Below are 25,203 nucleotides of genomic sequence, written 5' to 3'. Positions count from 1 at the left end.
AATGCACTTTCTGAATAGGGGATAAAACAGAAACAGAAATCATCGCTGCTTGGGGAACAGCCGCTGTTGGCCTTGCCTATTACTGCCACACCAGATAATAACCTCCAGCACTCTCCGTAAAGTATTGTTTATTTCTGATCTAACATATAAATATACATGGCACTTTTCAGGGACACACACACACACACACACGGGCTGGAGGATTGGGGAGGACAAAAGCAATCCCTGCTCAGGAGAGCTTTCCATCTGAAATTCCAACAGCAGAGATGAAAGTCAGGAAGTAGGGAAGGGGGGGAGGAAGGAGAGGTACAGGATCTGTAATGCTAAATTACAAAATGAGGATAACTTTAAGAAAATGTGGCAATTGAGATTCATGCCATGAGCCCCACAGAGCTGTTGGGATCTGTGTTTGGGCTGGCAGTCTCTGATGCAGCAGGAGGAGAAAGGAATAGGTGGTTGGGGAATGAGACTGAATGATGAGGAACTGGGTCAGAGGGAGAGGGATCTGCCCCAACTTCAGCTGCTTTGGAAAGGGGAGCAGGGATGGTGGTTGTCGTCCCTGACCTTCCTGCAGAGCAGAGAGCCTCAGTGGAGGCTGAGGGGGGCTTTGAGCAGATGAAGGAGGAAGGCAGAAGCGACTGAACAGGAGGGTGCAGTCTTGTCACCTAAAACCAGAAGCCACCGTCATAGGGGCAGGCCCACCTACCCCAGGGGAGCACACAATCCTGCAAGACAAGCAAGACTTGCAAGTGAGCACACCATGCCTCGTCTTTAAAAGCTTGGCGAGCAGGGTATGTAAACCTTGTTGGGACATCTTCATTGCTTCTGTCCGAATCTGAGCTTCCTGCCCTGTTCTTGAACTCCTGCTGAGCCTGTACCATTTTTTGCTCAGAGAGTCTCAGTGGGTAGGACAGGGAAATACCACCCAAAGTGTCCTCAAAAGGTGAGAACAGAATTCATGACAGATACAGAAGGTGACGGGAAGCTAAAGCAGGGACTGAAGGAGGTGCATCACCCGATCAGAGCAATGATAAGCAATGGGTTTTTTTGGAGGGGGGAGTTTTGGACAGAGGTGAGAAGACTGAGAGATGATAAAGGACAGCCAGAGAAAAGGTTACAGGAGTTCAAGGGTGAGACTGGAGGTAACAAGACGATGGATCAGTGTGTTCACCAGGTGGGCAGAGAGGGGGTGAAAACACAGGGATCATCTATACTTTTTTTTCATACTGGAATTGAAAACGAGCAAAACATAATGATACTTCATGGGGATTTTTGCTAATAAACAGAGCGGATTTGCCAGCCAAGTCCAAAACTCCCAACTGTGTCTTGCCCAAATAAGAATCACAGGAATTCTTATCCAGTTTCCCAGGGTGTTACCCTTCCCTTTTCTTGTCTAAGAAATGAGTTGCTGAAAGACTCACCATTTCTTGTACTGGAAACCAAGTGGTGTACTTTTACTGGTATTGTTTTGCTTTAATGTACAGTTCTCAAACTGACCTTTTCTTTTCCATTTGTGACACAATTAAACAACCTGTACTTCTTTCCAGGAGTCTTGCAAAATCGTGAAAGCAGAAGTGGTTCTTTAGTGTTTGCCATCAAGGTGGTATTTGCGGCAGCAAGCATGGGAAGGCCAACCAGCATGACAAATTTCAAATTTTGTGCGAGATTAAATTCTGCATGTTAGCATTACAGAAACACAAGGAAGTTGGCAGTGTGGCAAAATGCTTACCGTGATTCCAATAGCAGGACTACTCTCTGGAAAACAGCAAATCAAGAGTGCTTCTGACACCTTACTACAATTACTAACTGAGCCATTTATCAAGTTACCTTTTAAAGATGTGAGTGTGCTCTTGAGGGAGATAATTGACACAAGCTTGGCTGTTTAGCAGTTGATTGGACAGGGGTTGAATGGTTGTCCAAGCTCTACAACATGGACGCAGTGGCCTGGTTCAGTCATCATCCTAAACCGTGGTTTCCTTAAGCCATGGTTTGCTTAACAAACCATGAGTTGTTGAACAGATGATGACACAAGCCATAGCTTGGTTTTCTGTTGTTGCTCTAAGTGCTAAGTGCTGCTCATGCCTCTTGCCTTTGAGGTTTGGTGAGCTTTGGAGGTGCGGTGGTGAAACAAACCATGATTAAGGGTGCTGGGTTCACATGTAACACCAAGCCATACTTAAAACTGACAAAGGCTTGTAAGCTGGCAGCAAGCCATGTCTTCAGATTGAGGTTTGTTGGTGGTAAGGTGCTGGGAAGGGTATCACTAGTAAGTCATGGTTTAATAAACCATGGTTTATTGTTATGTGTGAACCAAGAAAGTATGCGCACAAGAGAGCAGGCATCAAGGACAAAGTGAAGAAATAGTTTTCCGTGGTCCTCCTCCAACTGAGCAGGGTTGAAATCTACCAGCCAAAAGATTGGCTGCACATCTCTAACCTACTCTTAACACCAATTCACACGAAGAAGTTGGCATCCCTTTTCAGTTATAGACAAAATTTCCCTTTCTATACCTGGAAAAGAGGTTTGTGAAATGAAAAAGCTTGTACTTTTGTAACAACCAGTCCAATAAATATTGTATTACCAAGCCTGTAAAGTTAGAAGAATGCAATGAAACTAACAGCACACTCCAGCCTCGGTCATAGACTTGACTATAAAATCTCTTTCACCTCAAAAATGATCAAATCCTGTTCTCTGATGTCACATTCAATTCAAGTATGTAACATATTTAAAGTACAGAAACCTAAATAAAAGATAGGTAGAAACTGATTTCTTCCCTTCCTGTATTTCACTATCCCAAATACCATTTGCTCATAAAAAAAATTGGAGCAACATGCATTTTGTTTGCACAGCTTGAGACAAAAGTTCCAGTCAAGTGTGGTTCTTGAAACAAGTGGAGTTCTTGGCACCTTTGAAGTGAGCCAAGTGTACATTACCAAACGCTCCAAAGGTGCAATTCTATACCAGCCTACTCCTAAGTCCCAATGAATTCAAATAGGCTTACTCTCAAGTAGGTCAGCAGCCCTCATTTGGATTCATAACCTCCTCCACTCCCCACATTTCAGTATCAACAAATGAAAGTACATTTCCCCAGAAAATATGGAAAGTGTGCTAAACTTTTCCTTCTTCTGTTATAGTTTACAGTCACGAGCAATGCCAAATGCACAGCGCCTCAGGGTGTGCAGGAAAATTTGGAGGAGATGGGGTGCCAGGTTTGACACTTTTGCAGAACCTAGGTGGGGGAACTGGCACAATTATATTCCTGTGCTTTCCAAAGTATATATGGCACTGCTTCTTCTCTGCTAACCAAGGCCAATGAATTTACACAAATGTGGACATTTCTAGACTAAGAGATTTCTACATGTGAATAAAGCAAAGATCTTTTTCAAAACTATAGAGCCGTATTTTTTTTGAGGGGGCCTAATCTAAACTTAGGGGACGCAGGTGGCGCTGTGGGTTAAACCACAGAGCCTAGGACTTGCCGATCAGAAGGTTGGCTGTTTGAATCCCCGCGACGGGGTGAGCTCCTGTTGCTCAGTCCCTGCTCCTGCCAACCTAGCAGTTCGAAAGCACGTCAAAGTGCAAGTAGATAAATGGGTACCGCTCCGGCGGGAAGGTAAACGGCATTTCTGTGTGCTGCTCTGGTTTGCCAGAAGTGGCTTAGTAATGCTGGCCACATGACCCGGAAGCTGTATGCTGGCTCCCTCGGCCAATAAAGTGAGATGAGTGCCGCAACCCCAGAGTTGGTCACGACTGGACCTAATGGTCAGGGGTCCCTTTACCTTTACTTTAATCTAAACTTCTGTTGCTAATGACAGGGCATTTTCCATTGGGGTGGGGATCCCCCTTTCCTTCTAAGGTTTTATCTTGTGGGATTTCCCCAAGAGAACTGAATAATTTATAAATTTCATTTCTACACATAATTTGCTCAGTATTAACAAAGCAAACCGGATAGCAAAGCAAAAATGAAAGACATATACATGTAATAAGACATCCCCAACACAGGGAGCTGTTACGTAAGTGCACAATTCTACCACCTCTCTTGAAGGAACTCTGAATTTTACCTTTGTACAGTAGGCTTAGTGTGATGGACTGACAGGACACTGACGGGAAAGCGGGCTGGAGTCTGATTCGGGAGAGGGGGTCAGTGATTTGCGGGGAACTGTACCAGCCAGGAGGCTAGAGTCAGAAGCAGGAGAAGCTTCAGAGCTGGAGAATGGAGCACAGGGTGGGTCAGAGGAAAAGATAGGTCAGGCAAGTGAAGGGCCAGGTGCTTCCCCACCCTCTCCTGCACTACTGTCTCCCAGAACCAGGAGGGGACTGAAAAGCGAAGAGCAGAGGATGTTTCTATGCAGGCGTAGTCTCCGGCTGCATGTGTGCAGCCCGTCAGGGGAAGGTACATAAACTGGTGGAGGGCGAGAGGTGCCTGGTTGCTGCAACTGCTCCAGAGAGCATGGATCCAGGAATAGATGCCTAGATGCTAGATTAGTGTGCACAGGAATCCAGGGCTGAAGAAGCTACTGTGTTATCTTTGACAATAGAGAGTTAACTATGTGCCGTGTGCATTTCTTTGGGTGGGAAACACCCTTGACAGCTTGCTTCTATACACACACTCTCTCACACACTTCTTCATCCTCAATTCAGGCAAGCAGGAGGCATTATCAGAGTTCAAGGACGCATTACAGCCATGGTCATCTAAGGAGGGTGCAAAGCAGGGCTGCTAAGTTCCAGATGTCTCACAGGAAGGCCTGGACAGCCACATTTGGCCTCTGGGCCTGAGGTTCCCCATCCATGAATTTGGGAGAACTGAATCTTGGGAGCTACCCTGGAGTTACTGCTCTTCAGAATTGTAAGCAGGAGACCAACTGGAAGAGAACTTGGGCTTATATGGTGTTTCCCCTGCCTCACCCTCACCATAAAATTCCAGGTTTACCTGGACAAAGGCTGGGATCACCTTGAATCTGCAAGAGTGAAACCTCTTTAAAGAGGGAAGAGCACAAGTTCAAGGCTGACCCATAGTTTCTCTCTAGGTAAACTGGTGGGGGAGAGAACATCTGAAAAAGCCATTTGAAGTTGAAAGAAACGAAGGACTTACAACACACAAGGAAATAAATGTATGCAGCCCAAACAAACCCATACCTGCACACATATATTTAGAGATTCTACTGACTTACTCCCAAATTAAGTGCACACTTATCTATAACCATATTCCTTAATTTAAGTTATAAACCTAATCTGAGTATGAATTTGGATCTGGAAGGTGGAAAGGCTGAAGATGTACATATTGCCAATCATTATTTTTTTATTGTTGTTCTACAGTTCCCTTTCCAAAGGGGTCGTGGCTTTAAGTGCTAAAAATAACTAAATGGTGGTCAATTACTTTCCATCTCTCACAGTGAACCTTTTCCTTCTTTAAGTGTTGCCTGCGGCATATTTCAGGGTAACGCACAAAGGCGGACCCTCCCTTTCCACCGCTTAACACAAAATGGGTGATTATCTTTTGTGGAGATTACTTGCTCGTGGACCATTCATCGAGACAAAGGTTCTCTCACGACATCCCTTCTCCCCCTCCATCGCAAACTAACAGTTTAGAAATTCAGAACGGTCATATCTAGAAATACAGGGCATAATTTAAATTTAATTTATTCATTCAAGTGTTCACGGATTTCAGTTTGGAGACATAAGATGCAACCTAGGAACTTAAAAAATAAAAATGTAGCTCTCATGCAGGGGTTTTGGTTTGTGACTGGATACAGGAGCAGCTTCCCAAATGTTGTTGGACTATAATTCCCAGCATCATGGCCAATGGTCAGGGATCATGGGAGTTGTAATCCAACAACACCTGCAAGGTACAGTGGTGCCCCGCAAGACGAATGCCTCGCAAGACGAAAAACTCGCTAGACGAAAGGGTTTTGCGTTTTTTGAGTCGTTCCACAAGACGAATTTCCCTATGGGCTTGCTTTGCAAGATGAAACGTCTTGCGAGTTCTTGCGAGTTTGTTTCCTTTTTCTTTAAGCCGCTAAGCCGTTAATAGCCGCTAAGCCGCTAATAGCCGTGCTTCGCAAGACGAAAAAACCGCAAGACGAAGAGACTCGCGGAACAGATTAATTTCGTCTTGCGAGGCACCACTGTACCACATTGGCTACCCTTCTGTAGTTTCTTCTTTCTGTGGAAGTGAGTCAGTGCACAAGTGATGGGGCTGCTGCAATGCAACTGGGCACTGTGGCTCTGCCCCACCAGAAAAACCACTTCTGTCCGTCCCCCCACAATCTATAGAAAAGCAGAAATGGGCTTTATTTGCAAACCTAAGTCCTTATGTGACACAACACCATTATTATCATCATGTGGAGCAAGGCTCTACCCTAAGACCAAAATGAGGGGGAAATGTCCTAGATCCAGACCTTACAGGACAGGACTTGAACCTTGTGAGATCTCTTTTTTGGTTCCTTTTATAGTAGAACTTCAAAGCGCAAATTCCACTGAAATCAGTGGTCTTACTCCTGAGTAGACATGGCTTAGGGCTGTTGGTCTCCTTAGAAGCACTGAGAACTGAGCTGGTTCAATAAAAAGCCAAAAACAGCCAGGTTTTTAAGGGGTGTGAGGATCACAGCCCAATTTGAGATGCAGGTTAGACTCAAACGGTTGCGGCCGAGTAGATGGCTGATAAAATGGCAACATCTTTCATTATGACGGTTTGGGAGTAAGCCTCTCACAGAAACTAGTCTTGTCCAGGTGTGGAACGGAAGGGCATTTACAGATAAAAACCAACGCTCCTAACTCTCCTTGCATCAAGGCTTGTTCCGAATCAATTCAGAAGGTAAAAAAGTAATGGATGACGTGAGAGGCAAGAGACCATTGTAATAATGGATCGGGGAGGCCCTTGTTTCAGTATTTGTGCTTCCCTGCTCATGACACCAGCACCGCACTGTGCCATACACCTGTTGTGGCCCTTCCTTCCTTGTGGGTCTCCATTTTTAAAATCACACTGAACAGTACAATGCTCCAAAAGGAGATCTGCAGGACTGGAGGAGGCCAGAGGATGAGGAGGCAGCAGCAGACGGATCCGCCACCTCTCCCAGGGAAGTCCAGATCTAACACCAAAGCAGTTTGCTCCACCCCACTTTACTGAAAGGCTGGCTGCGCCGAGCTCACACAAAACCCATTCCTGGTTTCCTTCTAAACTTTCCTCATACCAGCAACCCAGGTGGAGAGGAGGAAGGAGAGCCTTTTCGTTGCTGTTACTGTTAAATAGTTGGGAGTCGGAAACTCTGCAAAACCTACTGTAAATCACTCAAGAGATCTACCAGCAGATCCCGATATACCATACTTTTCGCTCTATAGGACACACCCAAGCATAGGACGCACCTTGTTTTAGAGGGGGAGAACAAGAAAAAAAAATTCTCTCCCTCTCTGCACAGTGCCCCTTCAGCAAAGCGGCAGGAGAAACGGAGCCCCTTCCATTTCTCCTCCCACTTCGCTGAAGCGGCGCTGTGCAGAGAGGGAAACCTGTGCAGCGCCTCTCCAGCAAAGCAAAGCCAGAAGAGCAAGAGGGGTCGGCGAAAGCAACGCGAAGCCTCCAGAGCGCAGCGGGAGCGCTCCCACTGCGCTTCGGAGGCTTCGCGTTGCTATCGCTGAAGTCATGGAGCCTGCATTCGCTCCATAAGACGTACACACATTTCCCCTTAATTTTTGGAGGGGAGAAAAGTGTGTCTTATAGAGTGAAAAATACGGTACTTTCTTGACTTCCACTAGTGTAGAGTATGAAAGTTTAACACTAGCATTCAACATGTAAACGAGCTGGGAAGCCGGTGCAGTTCTCTTGGCGTAAGAGCAAAGGCCTAGTCCTTGTCAGAAGCCCAATTCTGGACTGGATGAACTTTCTGGATGCTATTCAAAAGCAAACTCATGCAGAGTGCATGGCAGTAACCCAGCCCAGATCTTACCACAGCATGTGTTACAGTGGCCAGATACTTGATCCCTACAAACCCACAAAGGGGAAGTTGAAATACAGATAGAAATCTGTACACATTAAAGCGTCTCTCTTGGGTGTATGTACCGATGGACAGGGGAACTCCACTATGTGAACTCTGCTATTATTCTCTCTCAAGAGAATGGAGCCTCTGACCAAAAGGTGGTGCAGACACCCAGAGGAATTCCCCACGGAAAACAAAGGACAAGCCCCATACAATCTCTGTGCAAGAGAGCCCTATTTCTCCAATTAATTGTTTCCAGCGGTTCTCATTTCTCTCTCCTAAGAACATTACCCCTTAATCACGGTCAATCTTTGACCTTCCAACTAGTCAAAGTCCTTTTGTTATGACTTCCTCTTTGCCGCTGGAGATAAAATAACCCAGCAGGGCAAGTGTTTAAAACAGATTCACGTAGAGAAATATAATGAAGATCTTTCCAGAGCAAGTGAAGCTTTTTTCGACACACATCTGCTTTCCCTGCCCCACCACCTCCCCGCGTTTTTGCTTTCGTTGGAGGGAAAGAATCCCAGAGAAGTTACTGATTCATTGCTGAATCATTAGAAGCACCCGTTTTATCTATCAGCAATACAGTAAAAAAAAAAAAAAAGTTTCAGAGCCCAGACAAAACTGAGGCCCAGCTCAAATGCTACATTTGCAGAGCATCAGCCACTGAAGACCGGAAGACAGAAAAAAGCTCTTAATAGTTTTCCATATGGTGCCTAAGAGAAGGGCTGCAATGGTCTGGGTAAAATTGGTAGAGGAAATTGGAAAGGTGCTAGGAGACAGATTACTATAAAAAAATGTTATGGCCCAGTGTGTATGGGAAACCCGTCCTCAGGGGCAACCCAGTTTTATTCTATGATTCTATTTATTTTATGTTGGGCTACTGCATCTCCTTAAAGGTAAAGGTAAAGGGTTCATTAGGTCCAGTCGTGGCCGACTCTGGGGTTGCGGCGCTCATCTCGCTTTATTGGCTGAGGGAGCCAGCGTACAGCTTCCGGGTCATGTGGCCAGCATGACTAAGCCGCTTCTGGCAAACCAGAGCAGCGCACGGAAACGCCGTTTACCTTCCCGCTGGAGCGGTACCTATTTATCTACTTGCACTTTGAGGTGCTTTCGAACTGCTAGGTTGGCAGGAGCAGGGACCGAGCAACGGGAACTCACCCCGTTGCGGGGATTCAAACTGCCGACCTTCTGATCGGCAAGCCCTAGGCTCTGTGGTTTAACCCACAGCGCCACCCGCATCTCCTTATTTCCTCCTATTTCCTAGCTCATGTGAAGTCCTTGTTCTTCTGCTTATTGGTGTTACCCTCCATTTCCCCCTCTCAGAAAAAAAATGGACAACACCAGGATTCTCAAACTGTGGTGCTGCACATTCATGGCATTAAATATTCATACTGATATTTAATTGTATTTTTATTGCTTTTATTTCTTACATTACAATTTGAGTTCTATAAAATACAATGAAGTACAATATAGAAGAAATAAAAGCAGCAATAAAAATATGATTAAACTTATCCAGCACCCACCAGCACAGTGCTTTTTGAGAACTACAACAGGTCAAAAAAAATAAGCAATATGGCTAACCTGACCCAATAATGTCCCCCCCCCCCATCCCCACGCCATACAAATAAGCCACATTGCAACCAACTGAATACAACCAACCAAACTCTGGATCCTCCAACCCCTCGCAATGCCAATAAAGATAAATAAATATATAAATATATAAATATATAAATATATAAATATATAAATATATAAATATATAAATATATAAATAAAGGACCTGCTCATATGATGCTGACACAAATCCCCACACTAGCACTAAGCAATATAAAAACAGAACAATACCCCCATATCCCCCCCTCATTTCTTTTCCCCTTCTCTCCCCTTAGCTGTAAGATCTCTATGGCATTAGTGTCCCATACTGAACATTAATGAACTGTGAAAAAGACCCTATGACTTGAAAGTGGAGACGCTATACAGTATGTACTTTCCCTTGTTTGTTTATTTGTTTATTTCCTAACACAAGAAAATATTCAATAAAAACTTTTTTAAAAGGCAAAAATCATTAAGTGATCTCCCAAAACCCTCAACAATTTTCAACTGATCAGTTGGGCAGGGGGTAGTTTGGGAACTGCTAGACGACACCATGTGGGAATTAACTTCACACAAACATGAATTCACACAAACGTGAAAGGGCACTCAGGCTGTTCCCTACAACTGCAAAAAAAATTAAAATACAGAAACTGACCTCCTGGGTTTTCTTGCTGTGTTAAAGACTCTTTGGAAGACAGAGTATAGCCTTCTTATCAAGAGTTCTGCACATGTGAAGTAAGAAGTCCGTTTGAACTTTCCACAAGCAGCACTAGGAACTATTCTACATGCTACACCACAAAAGGCAGGAGACTGAGCAGGCAGAAATTCTCTTTTGGCAGCCCCTTACATAACTGGGATTGTCAGGGTACTTAAGCTGTGACAATGCAACAGATTTAAGCCTGTTATATAGATAAGCCCTGTGTTAATCAGTAATTGTGGTGGTAGTACTTTGCTACACCCCCCCCCAAGTGATAATTTAGCACATACAGTCGTACCTTAGAAGTTGAATGGAATCTGTTCCGGAACTCTGTTCATCTTCCAAAACATTCAGAAACCAAAGCGCGGCTTCTGATTGGCTGCAGGAAGCTCCTGCAGCCAATCAGAGGCCTCGAAAGCCCCATCGGATGTTCGGCTTCCAAAAATAGTTCGCAAACCGGAACAGTCACTTCCGGGTTTGCGATGTTCAGGAGCTAAAACATTCGAGAATTAAGCTGTTCGAAAACCAAGATACAACTGTAGAGATACCAAAGCTCATTTATGTAATTTTTCCATTTAAAGAATATTTCATCAGCTAGACAAATCCATATATATAAAATCCCATATATATGAAACATTTGTATATATGGAATTTCTGCTAAAGGACACATCTATATTAGTTCCACCAGAGGACAGGATTTATGGGGGGGAGGAGGAAGGACAGAGAATTATCTCCTGGATTTTGTCACTTATCTCAACCTTATTGATCTTTGGCTACTGTCAGGGAACTGTCATCAGAACAGGGGCGGGAAACAGAGGGGCAGTTGTGTTACAGGGACCTTCCGAAAATCTTGCGAAGCAGTTCTTCTTCCAGGGAGGAGGAAAGCCCCACCTCCAGTGGAGAAGAGATGAAAGGACCAGAGGATGCTGCTGGGAGCCTCAGCACCGCTTCTGGCCAAGCTGGCCAGGAGGGAAGCACGCCCCTTCCGTTGCCCACCCTGTGCAGAAGTCTAAAGCGCAAAGAGGGAAGGAAAAGGATGGGCGTAACGAGACTTTCATGTTGGGGGAGGTCCAGGAAACAAGCGCTCCCATATTCTGCTAGCGATTGAAGCAGACATGAACTTTGGGGTTCTGCACTATAAGTACCGTATTTTTTGCTCTATAAGACTCACTTTTTCCCTCCTAAAAAGTAAGAGGAAATGTGTGTGCGTCTTATGGAGCGAATGCAGGCTGCGCAGCTATCCCAGAAGCCAGAACAGCAAGAGGGATCGCTGCTTTCGCTGCGCAGCGATCCCTCTTGTTGTTCTGGCTTCTGAGATTCAGAATATTTTTTTTCTTGTTTTCCTCCTCCAAAAACTAGGTGCGTCTTATGGTCTGGTGTGTCTTACAGAGCGAAAAATACAGTAGTTTTGCACCTAAATAAAACCTGTAAAAGACAGGTCGGAGTCCTGCCTGGTTACTCATGAGCAACCACCCTTGCCATCTGACAGCTACCAACAAGAATGCACACAAAACAATTTTTTTTCTGTACCTGGATTGTTTCTTTGGAGGTGGTGGTGGTGGTGCAAATTCCTCCATTCCATTCTTGTCTTTAGGGAACTCGAAGGCAAAAGATGCTGATTTGCTCATTCCTGCAATCTTGTTGTCCTGGACAGAGTGTTTCCCCCCCTGATGGCAATCAGAAATACTTGAGGGACTGCTTGCCCCGTTCTCCGTTTCTGTCTCTGGTGTGCTTTTCAAGAATCCCTGCTCTTCTTCCTCTTCTTCCTCTATCCTACACTGCCTGCTCCAGGAGAGATTGTAGTATTTCTGCCTCCTCTCAGAGCTCAAGGCCGCCAGACCTTTGTTCGACTCCTCTGGAGAGATTTTGTTCGTATGAGGGCATATGGACGATGCGGGCTCAAAGACTGTGCTATCTGCGCCGTTCTTTGGAATGTCAAGACCCCGATGGCCGTCGCTATCACAAGTTTCTGCCACAAAAGAACTTACAGACTGTGTGAAAGGCCCCTCTCCTCTAGGCGGGCTCCCTTTGGACAATTTTGGGGGAATAGCAGGAGTCTCACCTATCCCATTTCTGCTAGTTGTTTGGGACTGAAGACCTGGATCATTTTCCACTGGGCTCATCTCGCTGCTCGCTTGCGGCATTTCTCTGTATTCGAAGAAAGGGGACGTTTTCCTAGCATCTGAATTAGAAGTGGGGCTAGGACTTGGCCACTGGACCCCTACAGCGGAGTCTGGACTGCTAAGGAAAATAGTCCGGTTGTCATCTTCTGTGTGGGCCGCCACAATGGTAATAGTCGCTGGTACCTGTGTGACAGATTCTTGGAACTCTCTATCGCACTCCAAGTGGAGAGGCTTCCCTCTCCAGAGGCCATCTTGTTTATCTTTACAGGGGCTATAAGTCAAGGCATCACACCTTGCATGTGTGTTGGCATTATTTAGCTGCGTCTTTTTCCTCTTCGTGCTCTCAGCATAGATAGGCTCATTTTGAGAGGCTGCTTCACAGGAAAGCTGTTGCTCTGCGGAATTGCTTGCATTTTCTATACGCTTGTCTACAGTCTGATCTGATTCTCTAACCGAAGGACAGCAATAATTTCCCTTGGGCGAACCACAGGGGCCACTGCCAGTATCTGAGGGAAATACTAATGTGTCAGTTTCGGAACATAAGTGGTTGTATACATAACTGTGTGGCGGATGCTTCTCCCCCCTTTGAAAGTCTGAATTCAAGGTTCTGCTTTCCCCTTCACTGAAACTCACGTCTATGGACTCAGTTTTTGCATTTGTCACAGCCTCTGACGCCTGAAGTTTTGAAACAGGTTTTTCACACCACACCTCTTTGGTTTTGGTATTGTCAAACCCCTGGTGGACAGGAGCCTCTTTGCAATAGTCTGTGATGGAGCAGTACTCCCCGCCTTCACTTTCTAAATCGGAAGAATTGAACATAGCAGCTCTTTCTGAAAGTGACGCTTCCTCTCTTTGGTGGATGGGAGAGTATCCCACGGAGTCCACGGCAGAGCCAATGCATCTGTCACTCAAAAAGGATGAATTGTGGCAGAGGCCCAGATATGGCAAGGATAGCTTCTCCTTGCTGGCCACTTCATTTCCATTCTCCCGTGCACCCACATCATTCAGAAATGCCACATTACTGAAGGCGACATTTCTCTCTGCACTGCTTTCAAGACTTGAGCAACCGGCCAAAGAAGGGCCTGGAGGACTGTGCAAAGTACGATCACTTGGAGTATTCTGAATGACAGGCTTCCTTATGATGTTGTTGCTGAATTTGTCAATACACACTCTTTGTTCTTCTCCAGATTTCATCAAGGCAAGATTTCTGGGTGGCATTCTCTTGTTGACCTGCATTGATAAACAAAAATATTATATATGTCTGTAATTTCTAACTTGAGTTTTATAAAATTAGATCTATTAACAGAACAAATTAGATCTACTGACTAGGGTGGTCCTGCTGTAATACTAAACACTGAAGAGCAGAAGGCCAAAGCCCTCTGTCCAGGTATTCTAAAATTAAAAAATTATCCTCATCTGTAAGCAAACAAGCCATGCACAGGTTTTCCATACTTTACTGTGCAAGCAGGTACAGGTAAATTGACACAGGCCTAATCCCAGGGGCGGAAAACCTCGGGCTCAGGGGCTTATTGTGGCCCCTCTCTGGCCCATGGGACTCTTGGAAGTCCGTGTTCTTCTCCCTAAGTTGCACCTCTCACTAGTCCTGCTCTGTACACTTCTCAACGGCTTTTGCCCAGCTGGAACGTATCCTTGAACTAGGATATATTGTTTGGCTGGGTGGAAATATATGTGTGTCTGTGTGTGTTGTAAACCTCTGACTTTTGTGTGGCTGGAATAGAGCATTTTGCTTCTGGTGTTATCCACCTTTTGCTGCTGGCTCCAACTCCCCACCTGCATGCAGCCCACAAAAGAATGAGCAAGATAGAAGGTGGACTCAAAACTTCCCCACCCCTGAGCTAAAATCTTCACTTGGAGAAATGAAACCAAAGGAGGCCTAAAGAGCCCTGAGATCTACAGATAAATGGCAGTATAGAAATTTTAATAATAATAATAATACACACGACACTGACCAAGGTGGTAGACAGAGACAATACAATTCTGTTTTGCATCACTTTGTATGTGTGGATGACATATTATTGATGTAAAACAAAAACACAACACTCACACCCTGTCCATGCAGGTAAGAGATCCTTTCTCCCTGGTGAGATAGTTCACTATGCGCTGGGAGATGTTGCTGTTTTAAATGTGGGTGCACATTCAAAAATATGTCCCTCTCTCGTCTATTCTCATTCTATAATCTTATTCTGAATAATATAGGTGGAACTGTTCTGAGTCTAGTAAGGCCTGGTTCTTGCTAGGGTAGAAAACCCTCGCTTCAACTGATTATATGCTCCTCTATACCAGAGCAAAGGACAGATCGTGAAGCTGAGGCTCCAATACTTTGGCCACCTCATGCGAAGAGAAGACTCCCTGGAAAAGACCCTGATGTTGGGAAAGATGGAGGGCAGAAGGAGAAGGGGAGGGGAGGGCAGAGGACGAGATGGTTGGACAGTGTTCTCGAAGCTACCAGCATGAGTTTGACCAAACTGCGGGAGGCAGTGGAAGACAGGAGTGCCTGGCGTGCTCTGGTCCATGGGATCACGAAGAGTCGGACACAACTAAATGACTAAATAACAACAAATACCAAAGCAAAACAAAACAAAACAAAACACCCTCTAAGAGATGAAGTTTAGCCTTCTCCCTGAAAGGCCAGTTTCCAATATGAAGGAATTTATTTATTTAGTAAGTAAGTAAGCAAACAGGACAGTTGACTCATGTGAACCCCTCCCACTTGCAATCTGCACTGTGCAGCCCACACACGGTTTTATCATCTCAGGGAGAACTCAGCCTAAAGTGCATGTACTTAAATGGGAAAATAAGAGTGGAGAAGAGAGGGAAATGTTCATTAACGTTAGTGATCAAACAAAAGCCACTCTGGCAAGGACATCCCCACCCCCAGTTCAGGGCAACTGATAATTTCCTCTCCCACTTCATGCTATAAAATGGAGCAGCCTTCTTGCTGCCCATATCTGTTATAAGCATTACAAAGGAGGAGGCGGTGTCCTCTGTGAACTGGCATCTGGTTTATTGAGAAGCAAAGTCACGGCAGTTCAAAAGCCGTGAGAGGATCCCTCCACATTAAGGGAAACCTGTGCGTTAGGAAGAACATCAAAGAGCCGTGTGGAGACTCTCTTCCCAAGAACAGCAGAAACAACAGGGCTTTCGTCTGGAAAATAATTTTAACTGGTCACTTCTGATCTCGCTGAGTAGAAAAACGAGACATCCATTGTGCATCAACACACCCAGCCACCTTTACAGACTGATCCAGAATGATGTTATGGCTGCAGTTCTGTGCACACTTGTCTGAAAGCAAGTCCCATCGACTCAACAGGACTTAATTCTGAGTAAACAAGCACAGTGTCAACTTTTCAAAGTTATGGGCTTCTTTCTTTACTTTTTCTTTCTGTGCAAATATTGCAGGAAGGGCTTAACTACATATTGAGTTAAATGTGTAATGCACAGCATTGCCAACAGGGCTGTGGGTCAATGGGAGTTTTTTGCCCACAAGGGATGCAGGTGGCGCAGTGGGTTAAATCACAGAGCCTAGGGCTTGCCGATCTGAAGGTCGGTGGTTCGAATCCCCGCGACGGGGTGAGCTCCCGTTGCTCGGTCCCTGCTCCTGCCCACCTAGCAGTTCGAAAGCATGTCAAAGTGCAAGTAGATAAATAGATACCGCTCCAGCGGGAAGGTAAACGGCATTTCCGGGTGCTGCTCTGGTTCGCCAGAAGCGGCTTAGTCATGCTGGCCACATGACCCGGAAGCTGTATGCCGGCTCCCTCAGCAAATAAAGCGAGATAAGCGCTGCAACCCCAGAGTCGGTCACAACTGGACCTAATGGTCAGGGGTCCCTTTACCTTAACTAATTGCCACATGGAGGAATATTCATGGGGATCGTTTCTGGGGAGGAAATAGTTAAAACTCTTCTCCCCACATATGTCAGTTCCAAGTGCTACTTGATTAATCTACTGATTAAAGCTGGAAGCCTCATTTTTAATCTGAATTTAACAGTGAAAAAGGTGGTGCACAGCTTTGAACAGAGAAAAAGGGTGGCAAGTATTAACAGGCAACAATTTCATATCAAATATGATGAGTCCCTGCTTCCTGGAAAGGTGAATTTTCCAATCAGATGCTCTGACAAAGAATGCCTAAGCTACTCATCCCAGAAGTTCAAAATTACAAAGTACGCCTTCGAAAACTTCAAATAGACTTTGTAATCATGGGATCTGAAAGCATAATACATGTAGGCTCCGGAATATATTTTTCTTTCCCCTTTCAAATGTGCAGCTTTGAGGCACATTCCATTTTCTCCTGGACAAAGAGGGCTAGAGTACTGCTTTTTAAAAATGAATATAAAAAAAGATACCCAGAATCTCAGCAGCAGAAGCCCTTAAGCAGAAAAGCCTTTCTTCTATCCTCTCCACACTAACTGACATGAATCATTCACGGCCTGCCTGAAAAGGCTTTCAGTGACACATGTAGGTAACTGAACGCTGAACTCTGCTTTAACTGATTTTGATGAAATTTTGCTCATTAAAAACCAAGCCCAATTAGAAACACCAGTACTTTCAAGTTAGTGCATGAAATAAATTACTCATTCTGTCAACCTTTCTGGTCTTTTCTTTGCTTAATAAGTCTTATCTACAGTTAAGAGTTGCTGGCAAATTTTGCCTAGAGCAAAATATCAAGGCTAAGGCAGAAATGTCTGCTTGGGGAAAAGATCCAAGGCATTAAATAGGCAGCAAAAAAGGATTTTTTAAAAAAAATACCAATGACAATTCTTGATGCGTTGTGGTGGCAGCGGCTGTGTTCACACATCTCTGCCTGAAATACTTCTTACAACACACTGTAGTTTAAGAAATGACAGTAAACTCTGTAGCATTATTTACAACCTTCCCTTCAGAGGGAGAAGAGGCAGAACAGTTCAAGGCAAATCCCAGGTGGAAGTACTGATTCATGTTCCACTTCAATGTCTGTTTGTGGGAGACCAAGTTCGCTGAGATATCCTGCATCCTCAGTGTAGAGGACTGAGTTTAATAGAATCCCCTAGGTGGGATCCCCTAGGAACTCGCGGTGTACAAATGAGTCTGTTTTCAGCCCATGCCACTTGTGCATGTGTTCACTCATAAATCTGCCCTGTTTCAGTTCTTGTTACCACTTCTAAATGCATTTAATTAATTAATTAATTTCTCTCTCTCTCAAAATACACATTTCAAAATACTTTACTCTTTTTTTAGCCAAAAACTACATCTGAAAGTCCGTATAGTTAAAGCCATGGTTTTCACAGTAGTGATGTATGAAAGTGAGAGCTGGACCATAAAGAAGGCTGATCGCCGAAGAATCGATGCTTTTGAATTATGGTGCTGGAGGAGACTCTTGAGAGTCCCATGGACTGCAAGAAGATCCGACCTATCCATTCTTAAGGAAATCAGCCCTGAGTGCTCACTGGAAGGACAGATCCTGAAGCTGAGGCTCCAATACTTTGGCCACCTCATGAGAAGAGAAGATTCCCTGGAAAAGACCCTGGTGTTGGGAAAGATGGAGGGCACAAGGAGAAGGGGATGACAGAGGACGAGATGGTGGGACAGTGTTCTCGAAGCTACCAGCATGAGTTTGACCAAACTGCTGGAGACAGGAGTGCCTGGTGTGCTCTGGTCCATGGGGTCAAAAAGAGTTGGACACGACTAAACAACAACAAACATCTGAATATTGGGGAAGTATGGAAGTTGGTGCTTATTGAAGCTTTGCTACAAATCAGTTCATATTGGAATGTGTAAAGCGCGAATTCCTCAAGTATTCACATCTGGGACGGCTTGAGAACTCCCTATAGCGAAGCTGTCAAACTCCAAAAGCCCACTTACCAAGGAAAGTACTTCCTACCATTCTGGCAAGCGTAGCGTCCTGTGGGTTAGGATCCCTAGAAGTCACAAGAAGCAGTAGATCCTCTGACCACAAGCCCAGCACCTGATGTTTGGATTGTTGTGTAGTTAAGGGGTGAGGATATGAGGAGGGCTGGTCGATTCTTGAGTGCCCCATTCTCTACAGCGATGCTGTTCCTATTCGAGTTCTATTCACCTATCTCAAGGAATGCTGGATTTGGGAGGCAGGCACTGCTGCATTTCCTGAGGGAATAAAGCCCAGGCTGAAGATGCCCGAGAGAAGTTGAATGACTCTCACGCGCACCTAGGGTCAGAAGGTTCTGATGCCTAGAAGAGGGCAAATGAAAACTTGCTCGTGTCAGTCTGGGTAGCAGTGGGGCTCACCTGGATCCAAAGGGTAACATGACAGCTGGCAAGGGTTTTGCATGAAAGTAAGTCGGGGTGGCTAACCTGTGGCCGTTCAGATGTTGTAGGACTCCAACTCCAGCAGCCCCAGACAGCAAGGCCAGGGACGGGACCGGGATTTGTAGACCAATAATATTTGGAGGTTCACAGATGAGCTCACCCTGGAGGAAGCATGCAAAGCTTTCCGGCTTTCTCTGAAACCCAAGAGGATGTTGCCCACCAAGAACCTAGAAACACACCCAGAAAATCTGCAAGGGTTTCCTATCTTACTGACAAGGAGTGGAATCTCAAGCCATTGACAACAGAACCTTCCTTTGCTAAATGAAGAAAAATTACAGGAATTGTGTCATAACAAATACCAGTACTGTTCTACGTCAAATACAATTGTTTTTACAACAGAAGAACCTTGTAAAACACACCATGCCCCTTGTTAAACATTACCTGTGGGATATCAGCACTCAGGTTCCCATCCGCCCACACATCAGCAACATCCGAGTTTATCATCGTTGGTTTTACGGCAATTGTTGGCTTGGAGTAAGGCAAGGAAACTACTCCGTCATCCTCCAGAGCCGTAGGCTCAGCTTTGGCTCTGGTTCCATTCAGATCCTGCAAGAGGCCACAGCTACCTCCCAGGTCCAGGGGCGGCGCCTGCAGCTGGTGGAAGTGTCTGGGGCAGAAGCAGTTTTTGCAGGAGCCCGGCTTCCAGATGTGTTCCACAAAATCACTACACGCAGACATTTTCAACCCCACTCGCTTCACTTGGACTGCCCTCTGCATCTTGTATGTTGAGCTTCGCTGTTCATTTTGCACTCCGTGTAGCAGCTCTTAACAATTTGTCCTGTCGTGCAACTCAGCTCTCTGGAAAGAAAGAACACATCACTGCTATTAATTTTATACATGGAAATTTGAGGAAGCTCTTTACACCATGCCACGCCTCTAAAACTTTCTGAATTTCTGCCCCTCCCCACCTTCACAAACTTAATTCTACTTTCTGGGGTGCCCCACCCCCTCAAAGAAAGCCCCATAAGCAACAGAGGAGAGTTTGCAAGTGCCTATTTGAATATGCCAGGCATCCTCCCCAACGTGAAGGTTCAAAGATGCCTGAGCGCCTGTCATTAACACTATATGGGATTGAGGAAATGACAGCACCCACAGATGAAGTGTGGAGATGCCCTGAGGATATGGGGATATTTCCATACATCCTGCAGTTACACACAGGTCCGTGGATCTGGCTGGCCACTGTGAAAACAGGAAGCTGGACTAGAAGGGCTTTTGGTCTGTTTCAGTAGGGCTCATCTTACAATGTGCAGATATCAAAAATAACTGTAGCACGAATGCTTCCCCACTGGGTATTGTCACACACCCTCCCTTGCCTGGCAACAGGACTCACCTGGCTGCTCTGGCCCTAAAACAGGAACTGAGCAATTCCTTCTTTTTGCTGCTGCTTGCAGAGCTCCCACACAGATAGCTCAGTTGGTAGAGCATGAGACTCTTAATCTCAGGGTCAAGGGTTCGAGCCCCATGTTGGGTGAAAGATTCCTGAACTGAAGGGGTTGGACTTGATGATCCCTGTAGTCCCTTCCAAATCTAGAATTCTGTAGGGCTCTTAACTGCTTCTTCTCTTGATACAGTGTCAGATAGTTCACTAAATTCCAGTAATAAGCCCTGCCCCACAGTCCCCCACGCAGATACCTGCACAGGTGTCTCAGCCTATGACATGAAAAACTGCATTATGCTTTAACTAGAATGGTTGTTTGCTTACATTGCTTTTTCACGACGTATTATTTACGTGGCACAATCCATTCACGTTAATCACTTTTAAGTCCTATTGAGTTCAGTGGGAGAACCATTAAGCACACACAGCAAAGGGTCGTGCGGCACCTTAAAGACTAACAAGTCCTTGGCATAAGCTTTTGTGGACCACAGTCCATCAGATGCATGAAACCTAAACCTAAACTGGCATTCCTATCTATGTGTATGGGTCTAAACAGTTTCCCACATTCCATCGCACTCTACCATACAGGAGTATATCCTTTATTCAGAATGGGAAACCCATTACTCAAAATTCTCAAACGAAACCCAAGGAACGGCACCCAGAGCTCTGCATGCATGGGAAATCCACTTTCCCTATGAAGCCTTTGGCCTAACCTTAGGCCAAAAAAATACACATTGCAGAGAACATAAGGCTGCCACTAAAAATGGCAACATTTTGTTGAGGTGTCCCACCCCCTCCCCCAATCACAGGCTGTAACTAGGTAAGAAATTATAGATACTAAGGAGAGAATTTACATAACATATGGCTCCTTTTTCTTGTAACACATAGTCGGGGCTGCCACAAGACATGTTGCTACCTGAATCAAAAAGCAAGGTAGTACATATCTTGTTCTACGTACAAAAGCCAACCAGACTAGCAAGTGACTCTGACTACAACACCGGTGATGGGGCAGAGAGTGCACTTGAGGGCAGCAGGTGAGCTTAGGGGATACAGGGCAGACTGCACGGCACTTACAGCTTTGTCCATTCTCTGCCCCTCAGCATCTTCTGCCTGAAGTGGCCACCTCACTCTGCCTAACAGTAGAGCTGGCCCTGCATAGCAGTTCCCTCAGTTTTCATGCCTGTTGCATCTTCTTTGCTTCTTACCTCTCCCAACGACAAATCTCAAGCTGGAAGACCCTTAGGGAATATTCCCAAAAAACAAGGAAAACTAAAACAGGTGTTTTGCTTCTCCACTGAGATCACTGGGACCTCCAAGCGCTTGACTTTTTCTGGACTGTGTTCAAGGTGTTCAGGCTGGGTTTTTTTTTTACACATTCCACAGCTATGACCTTAACAATAAGTATCTAGAAATATACAATGCCTATTGTCCATCTGGAGATAGGTTTCATATATCTGGGGTATGAGATTCATTCTATGACCTGGTCACACCGCCTTTGCAAATATAGTGGAAAAGTAAAGAGCACATAGGAATGGGTTGGGCAGCGGAAGAAATAGTTTCAGCATGAATCAAACAGGAACTTGACAAACATACGTATCACTGTCTGCCACAAAAAGAAGCCAATTTCTCTATGGCTTAAAAAACATTGAGCAGTAACCAGATATATCACTAATGAGCACTATGACTGCTCACAAAGACACACTGTGTGTTAATCTCAACCCAGGCCCTTCAAGTGTCCCTATTTTCCAAGAACAGTCCTGGATTGCAGAAGCTTTCCTGGTTTCTGATTTGATCCCGGAATGTCCCGCTTTCCCTTAGGACGTCCCTATTTTCATTGGAGAAATGTTGGAGGGTAATGGAATAGGCCATCTCCAGGGCATTTTTTCCAGCCAGAACTCACTGGAACTCAGTCCCTGCACCTCTCAGGTGGGTACCGTTGCCATTCTAAGAGAACAAGAGAGGTGTTCATGGTGTGTTTCTGCGCATCTTTTTCTACAAAAATAGCACTGGATGTGTTAAGTTGTGGGTGAACATATCAGACAACACAGCGATTCTTCAAACAGCTCTTGTTTATTCACAGGCCAGAACTGAACTGAACTGAAGGGTTCAGCCAGCCTGCTTATATAGAGCTCCACTAGAATGCAACAGTAACCATTTTCTGTAACTATCCAATCACTGAACGTTACTTTCAATCCCTTATTTGCATATGTGGACCTGAGTGAAAACTATCTACAGTATACCCTCTGCTGGCCCAGGGTGAGAACTTCAGTATATAACAAGATGTCCCTATTTTCATCGGAGGAATATTGGAGGGTATGTGAGCCCTGCTAGGCCTGCAAAACCTCCATCACACCCAGCAGTTATGGTATGTTTTACGCAGACAGTAGAGCAGCCATGTTGGATCAAAATGGACGACACTTTGCCATGTCTTTCCCATCACTACTGGGAAAACCATAGCTTTAATTATATGGACCTTTGTTGGCAAGGTGGTGCCTCTGCTTTTTAAGATTTACACCATAGTTTAGTTTAACTATGGTTTAAAATGACATGAAAACATTTTATTATTTCCTTCCTATCCATCATTCTCAATTCAAGAAATCATTGCTTTATTTACCATACACTGTGTGGAAAATGCTTGTTTTTATTTAAGCTGATTATCCAATTTACCATATGTTGGGTGTGTTTCAGTCACAACTAAGAAAGAAAAACCTACAATCCAGCAAATGGGAGGTACAGTCATTTGGTTGCGATTATTTTATGAGGAGCTCTAAAAATGTTCCATGTTTGCTTTTTCCAGAACCCCTCCCCCAAATTATGGCTTTTAGTTCACGGTACAGCAGTTAATTGTTTTAGATCCCTGAATGCCGCCACCCCTAGAAGGATCAAAATTCTCTTTTCATTCTAGTAATTGGATCAGAAAGAAGAAGACAAAAGGATTATAATGGAAAATGTTAATTGCCCTCATTTTAAAAACTAGCCACACTGCTAATCAAAAAATCTGATGATGATTAATTGAAAAATGTATTGTTACTGAATGCACAAAGAAAGAGAAGGGGCAAGAAAGAAAAGAAAGGGTAATTAACATCTGTTTCAACTGAGCAATCAAACGACACAAGACAACTAAAGGATGGAGAGACAGGCAGACAGATAATTATCTATTTGGAATTAGTTCCACTCATTAGTACAATTATTCTGAAGTTAAGTGGCCTGAAGCTTGACGTCTCCAATATCTGTTTGGAAATAGTTTTAAAACGTAGGCCCATCTTCTAATAATACTGCATAATTAGTTGCCAACTAGGGAGCTGAAGTCCTTCCCAAGCCTTTGCCTTACGGGATACACAATATTTCCTTCTATATTAAGAAAATAACATACTGTATGAGTACCGCTGGATCAGTTGAAAGGCTCATTGAGTCTAGCACCACAATGGCCAACAAGATGCCCATGGGAAGAAATCTCATCAAGGTAACCGAGCACAGAAAAAACTGGTTCCATGTGACCAAAGGAAAAGCTCGATGTGCACAGCACTAATTGGCTGGAACTTGTGACGTCATGGAAAACCAAATCTCAAAGATGTGCTCTTCCAGGCCCACATTCCCAGACACTTGTGTCTCAGCAACATCTATGCTGCCTTGGTCATGTACGCAGAAAGGAGGATGGCGGGATCCCCAAGGACATGAAATGTGACATGAAGGCTGGCAATATTACATTAACCCAGCCGTATGGGAATCCATTGCAGACAATTGTGGTGCTTGGAGACAAGACAGTCAGGTCGTGGACTACTGCAGTGTGCTCTACGTGGGGCTACCTTTGAAGGTGACCCGGAAACTGCAATTAATCCAGAATGCGGCAGCTAGACTGGTGGCTGGGAGTGGCCGCCGGGACCACCTAACACCGGTCCTGAGAGATCTGCATTGGCTCCCAGTACGTTTCCGAGCACAATTCAAAGTGTTGGTGCTGACCTTTAAAGCCCTAAATGGCCTCGGCCCAGTATACCTGAAGGAGCGTCTCCACCCCCATCGTTCAGCGCGACACTGAGATCCAGCGCCAAGGGCCTTCTGGCAGTCCCCTCATTGCGAGAAGTGACGTTACAGGGAACCAGGCAGAGGGCCTTCTCGCTAGTGGTGCCCACCCTGTGGAACACCCTCCCTTCAGATGTGAAGGAAATAAGCAGCTATCCTATCTTTAAAAGACATCTGAAGGCAGCCCTGTTCAGGGAAGTTTTTAATATTTAATGCTGTACTGTTTTTAACACTTGATTGGGAGCCGCCTAGAGTGGCTGGGGAAACCCAGCCAGATGGGCGGGGTATAAATAATAAACTATTATTATTATTATTATCCACAGCCATGACCAGAGGAGGAATGGTTCCTGGGAAGACCACAGAGAGAAGCACCACAGTTCACCTTTAGCAGCAAAACCGGATGCCTTCATCTGCCCCAGCTACAATGAAACATGTCTCTCCTGTATTGGTCTCTACCAGGGGTAGGCAACCTAAGGCCCGTGGGCTGGATGCGGCCCAATCACCTTCTCAATCCAGCCCACAGACGGTCCAGGAATCAGCTTGTTTTTACATGAGTAGAATGCGTCCTTTTATTTACAATGCATCTCTGGGTTATTTGTGGGGCCTGCCTGGTGTTTTAACATGAGTAAAATGTGTGCTGTTATTTAAAATATCTGGGTTATTTGTGGGGCACAGGAATTCGTTCATTTTTTTCTTTTCAAAATATAGTCCAGCCCACCACATGATCTGAGGGCCAGTGGACCGGCTCATGGCTGAAAAAGTTTGCTGACCCCTGGTCTCTACAGTCATAAAGGTAAAGGTAAAGGGACCCCTGACCATTAGGTCCAGTCATGACCGACTCTGGGGTTGCGGCTCTCATCTCGCTTTATTGGCTGAGGGAGCCGGCGTACAGCTTCCGGGTCATGTGGCCAGCATGACTAAGCCGCTTCTGGCAAACCAGAGCAGTACACGGAAACGCCGTTTACCTTCCCACTGGAGCGGTACCTATTTATCTACTTATACTTTGACGTGCTTTCCAACTGCTAGGTTGGCAGGAGCAGGGACCGAGCAATGGGAGCTCACCCCGTCGCGGGGATTCAAA

General features: G+C 45.1%; 1 protein-coding gene across 5 annotated transcripts in view; it reads right to left on the bottom strand.

Annotated features, from left to right (window-relative positions):
* The window catches only part of PRAG1 (PEAK1 related, kinase-activating pseudokinase 1), an 84,080-nt gene that overhangs the window by 22,320 nt on the left and 36,557 nt on the right, over positions 1-25,203 (bottom strand). For 4 of the 5 annotated variants that reach the window (XM_080986675.1, XM_080986672.1, XM_080986671.1 and 1 more), the window contains exons 2-3: positions 19,109-19,525; positions 11,794-13,616 (exon numbers count right to left, since the gene is read on the bottom strand). In XM_080986675.1, coding sequence (XP_080842801.1) covers positions 11,794-13,616; positions 19,109-19,444 — 2,159 coding nt within the window. In that variant the 5' untranslated portion in view covers positions 19,445-19,525. Of the gene's footprint in view, positions 1-11,793; positions 13,617-19,108; positions 19,526-23,475; positions 23,546-25,203 lie in introns of those variants that run through there. The other variant, XM_080986674.1, reaches the window with a different exon arrangement.

The sequence above is a fragment of the Podarcis pityusensis genome (genome assembly GCF_964106645.2).
Source record: "Podarcis pityusensis genome assembly, chromosome: 17".
Classification (NCBI taxonomy): Eukaryota; Metazoa; Chordata; class Lepidosauria; order Squamata; family Lacertidae; genus Podarcis; species Podarcis pityusensis.
This window is presented reverse-complemented; position numbering and strand designations above follow the sequence as displayed.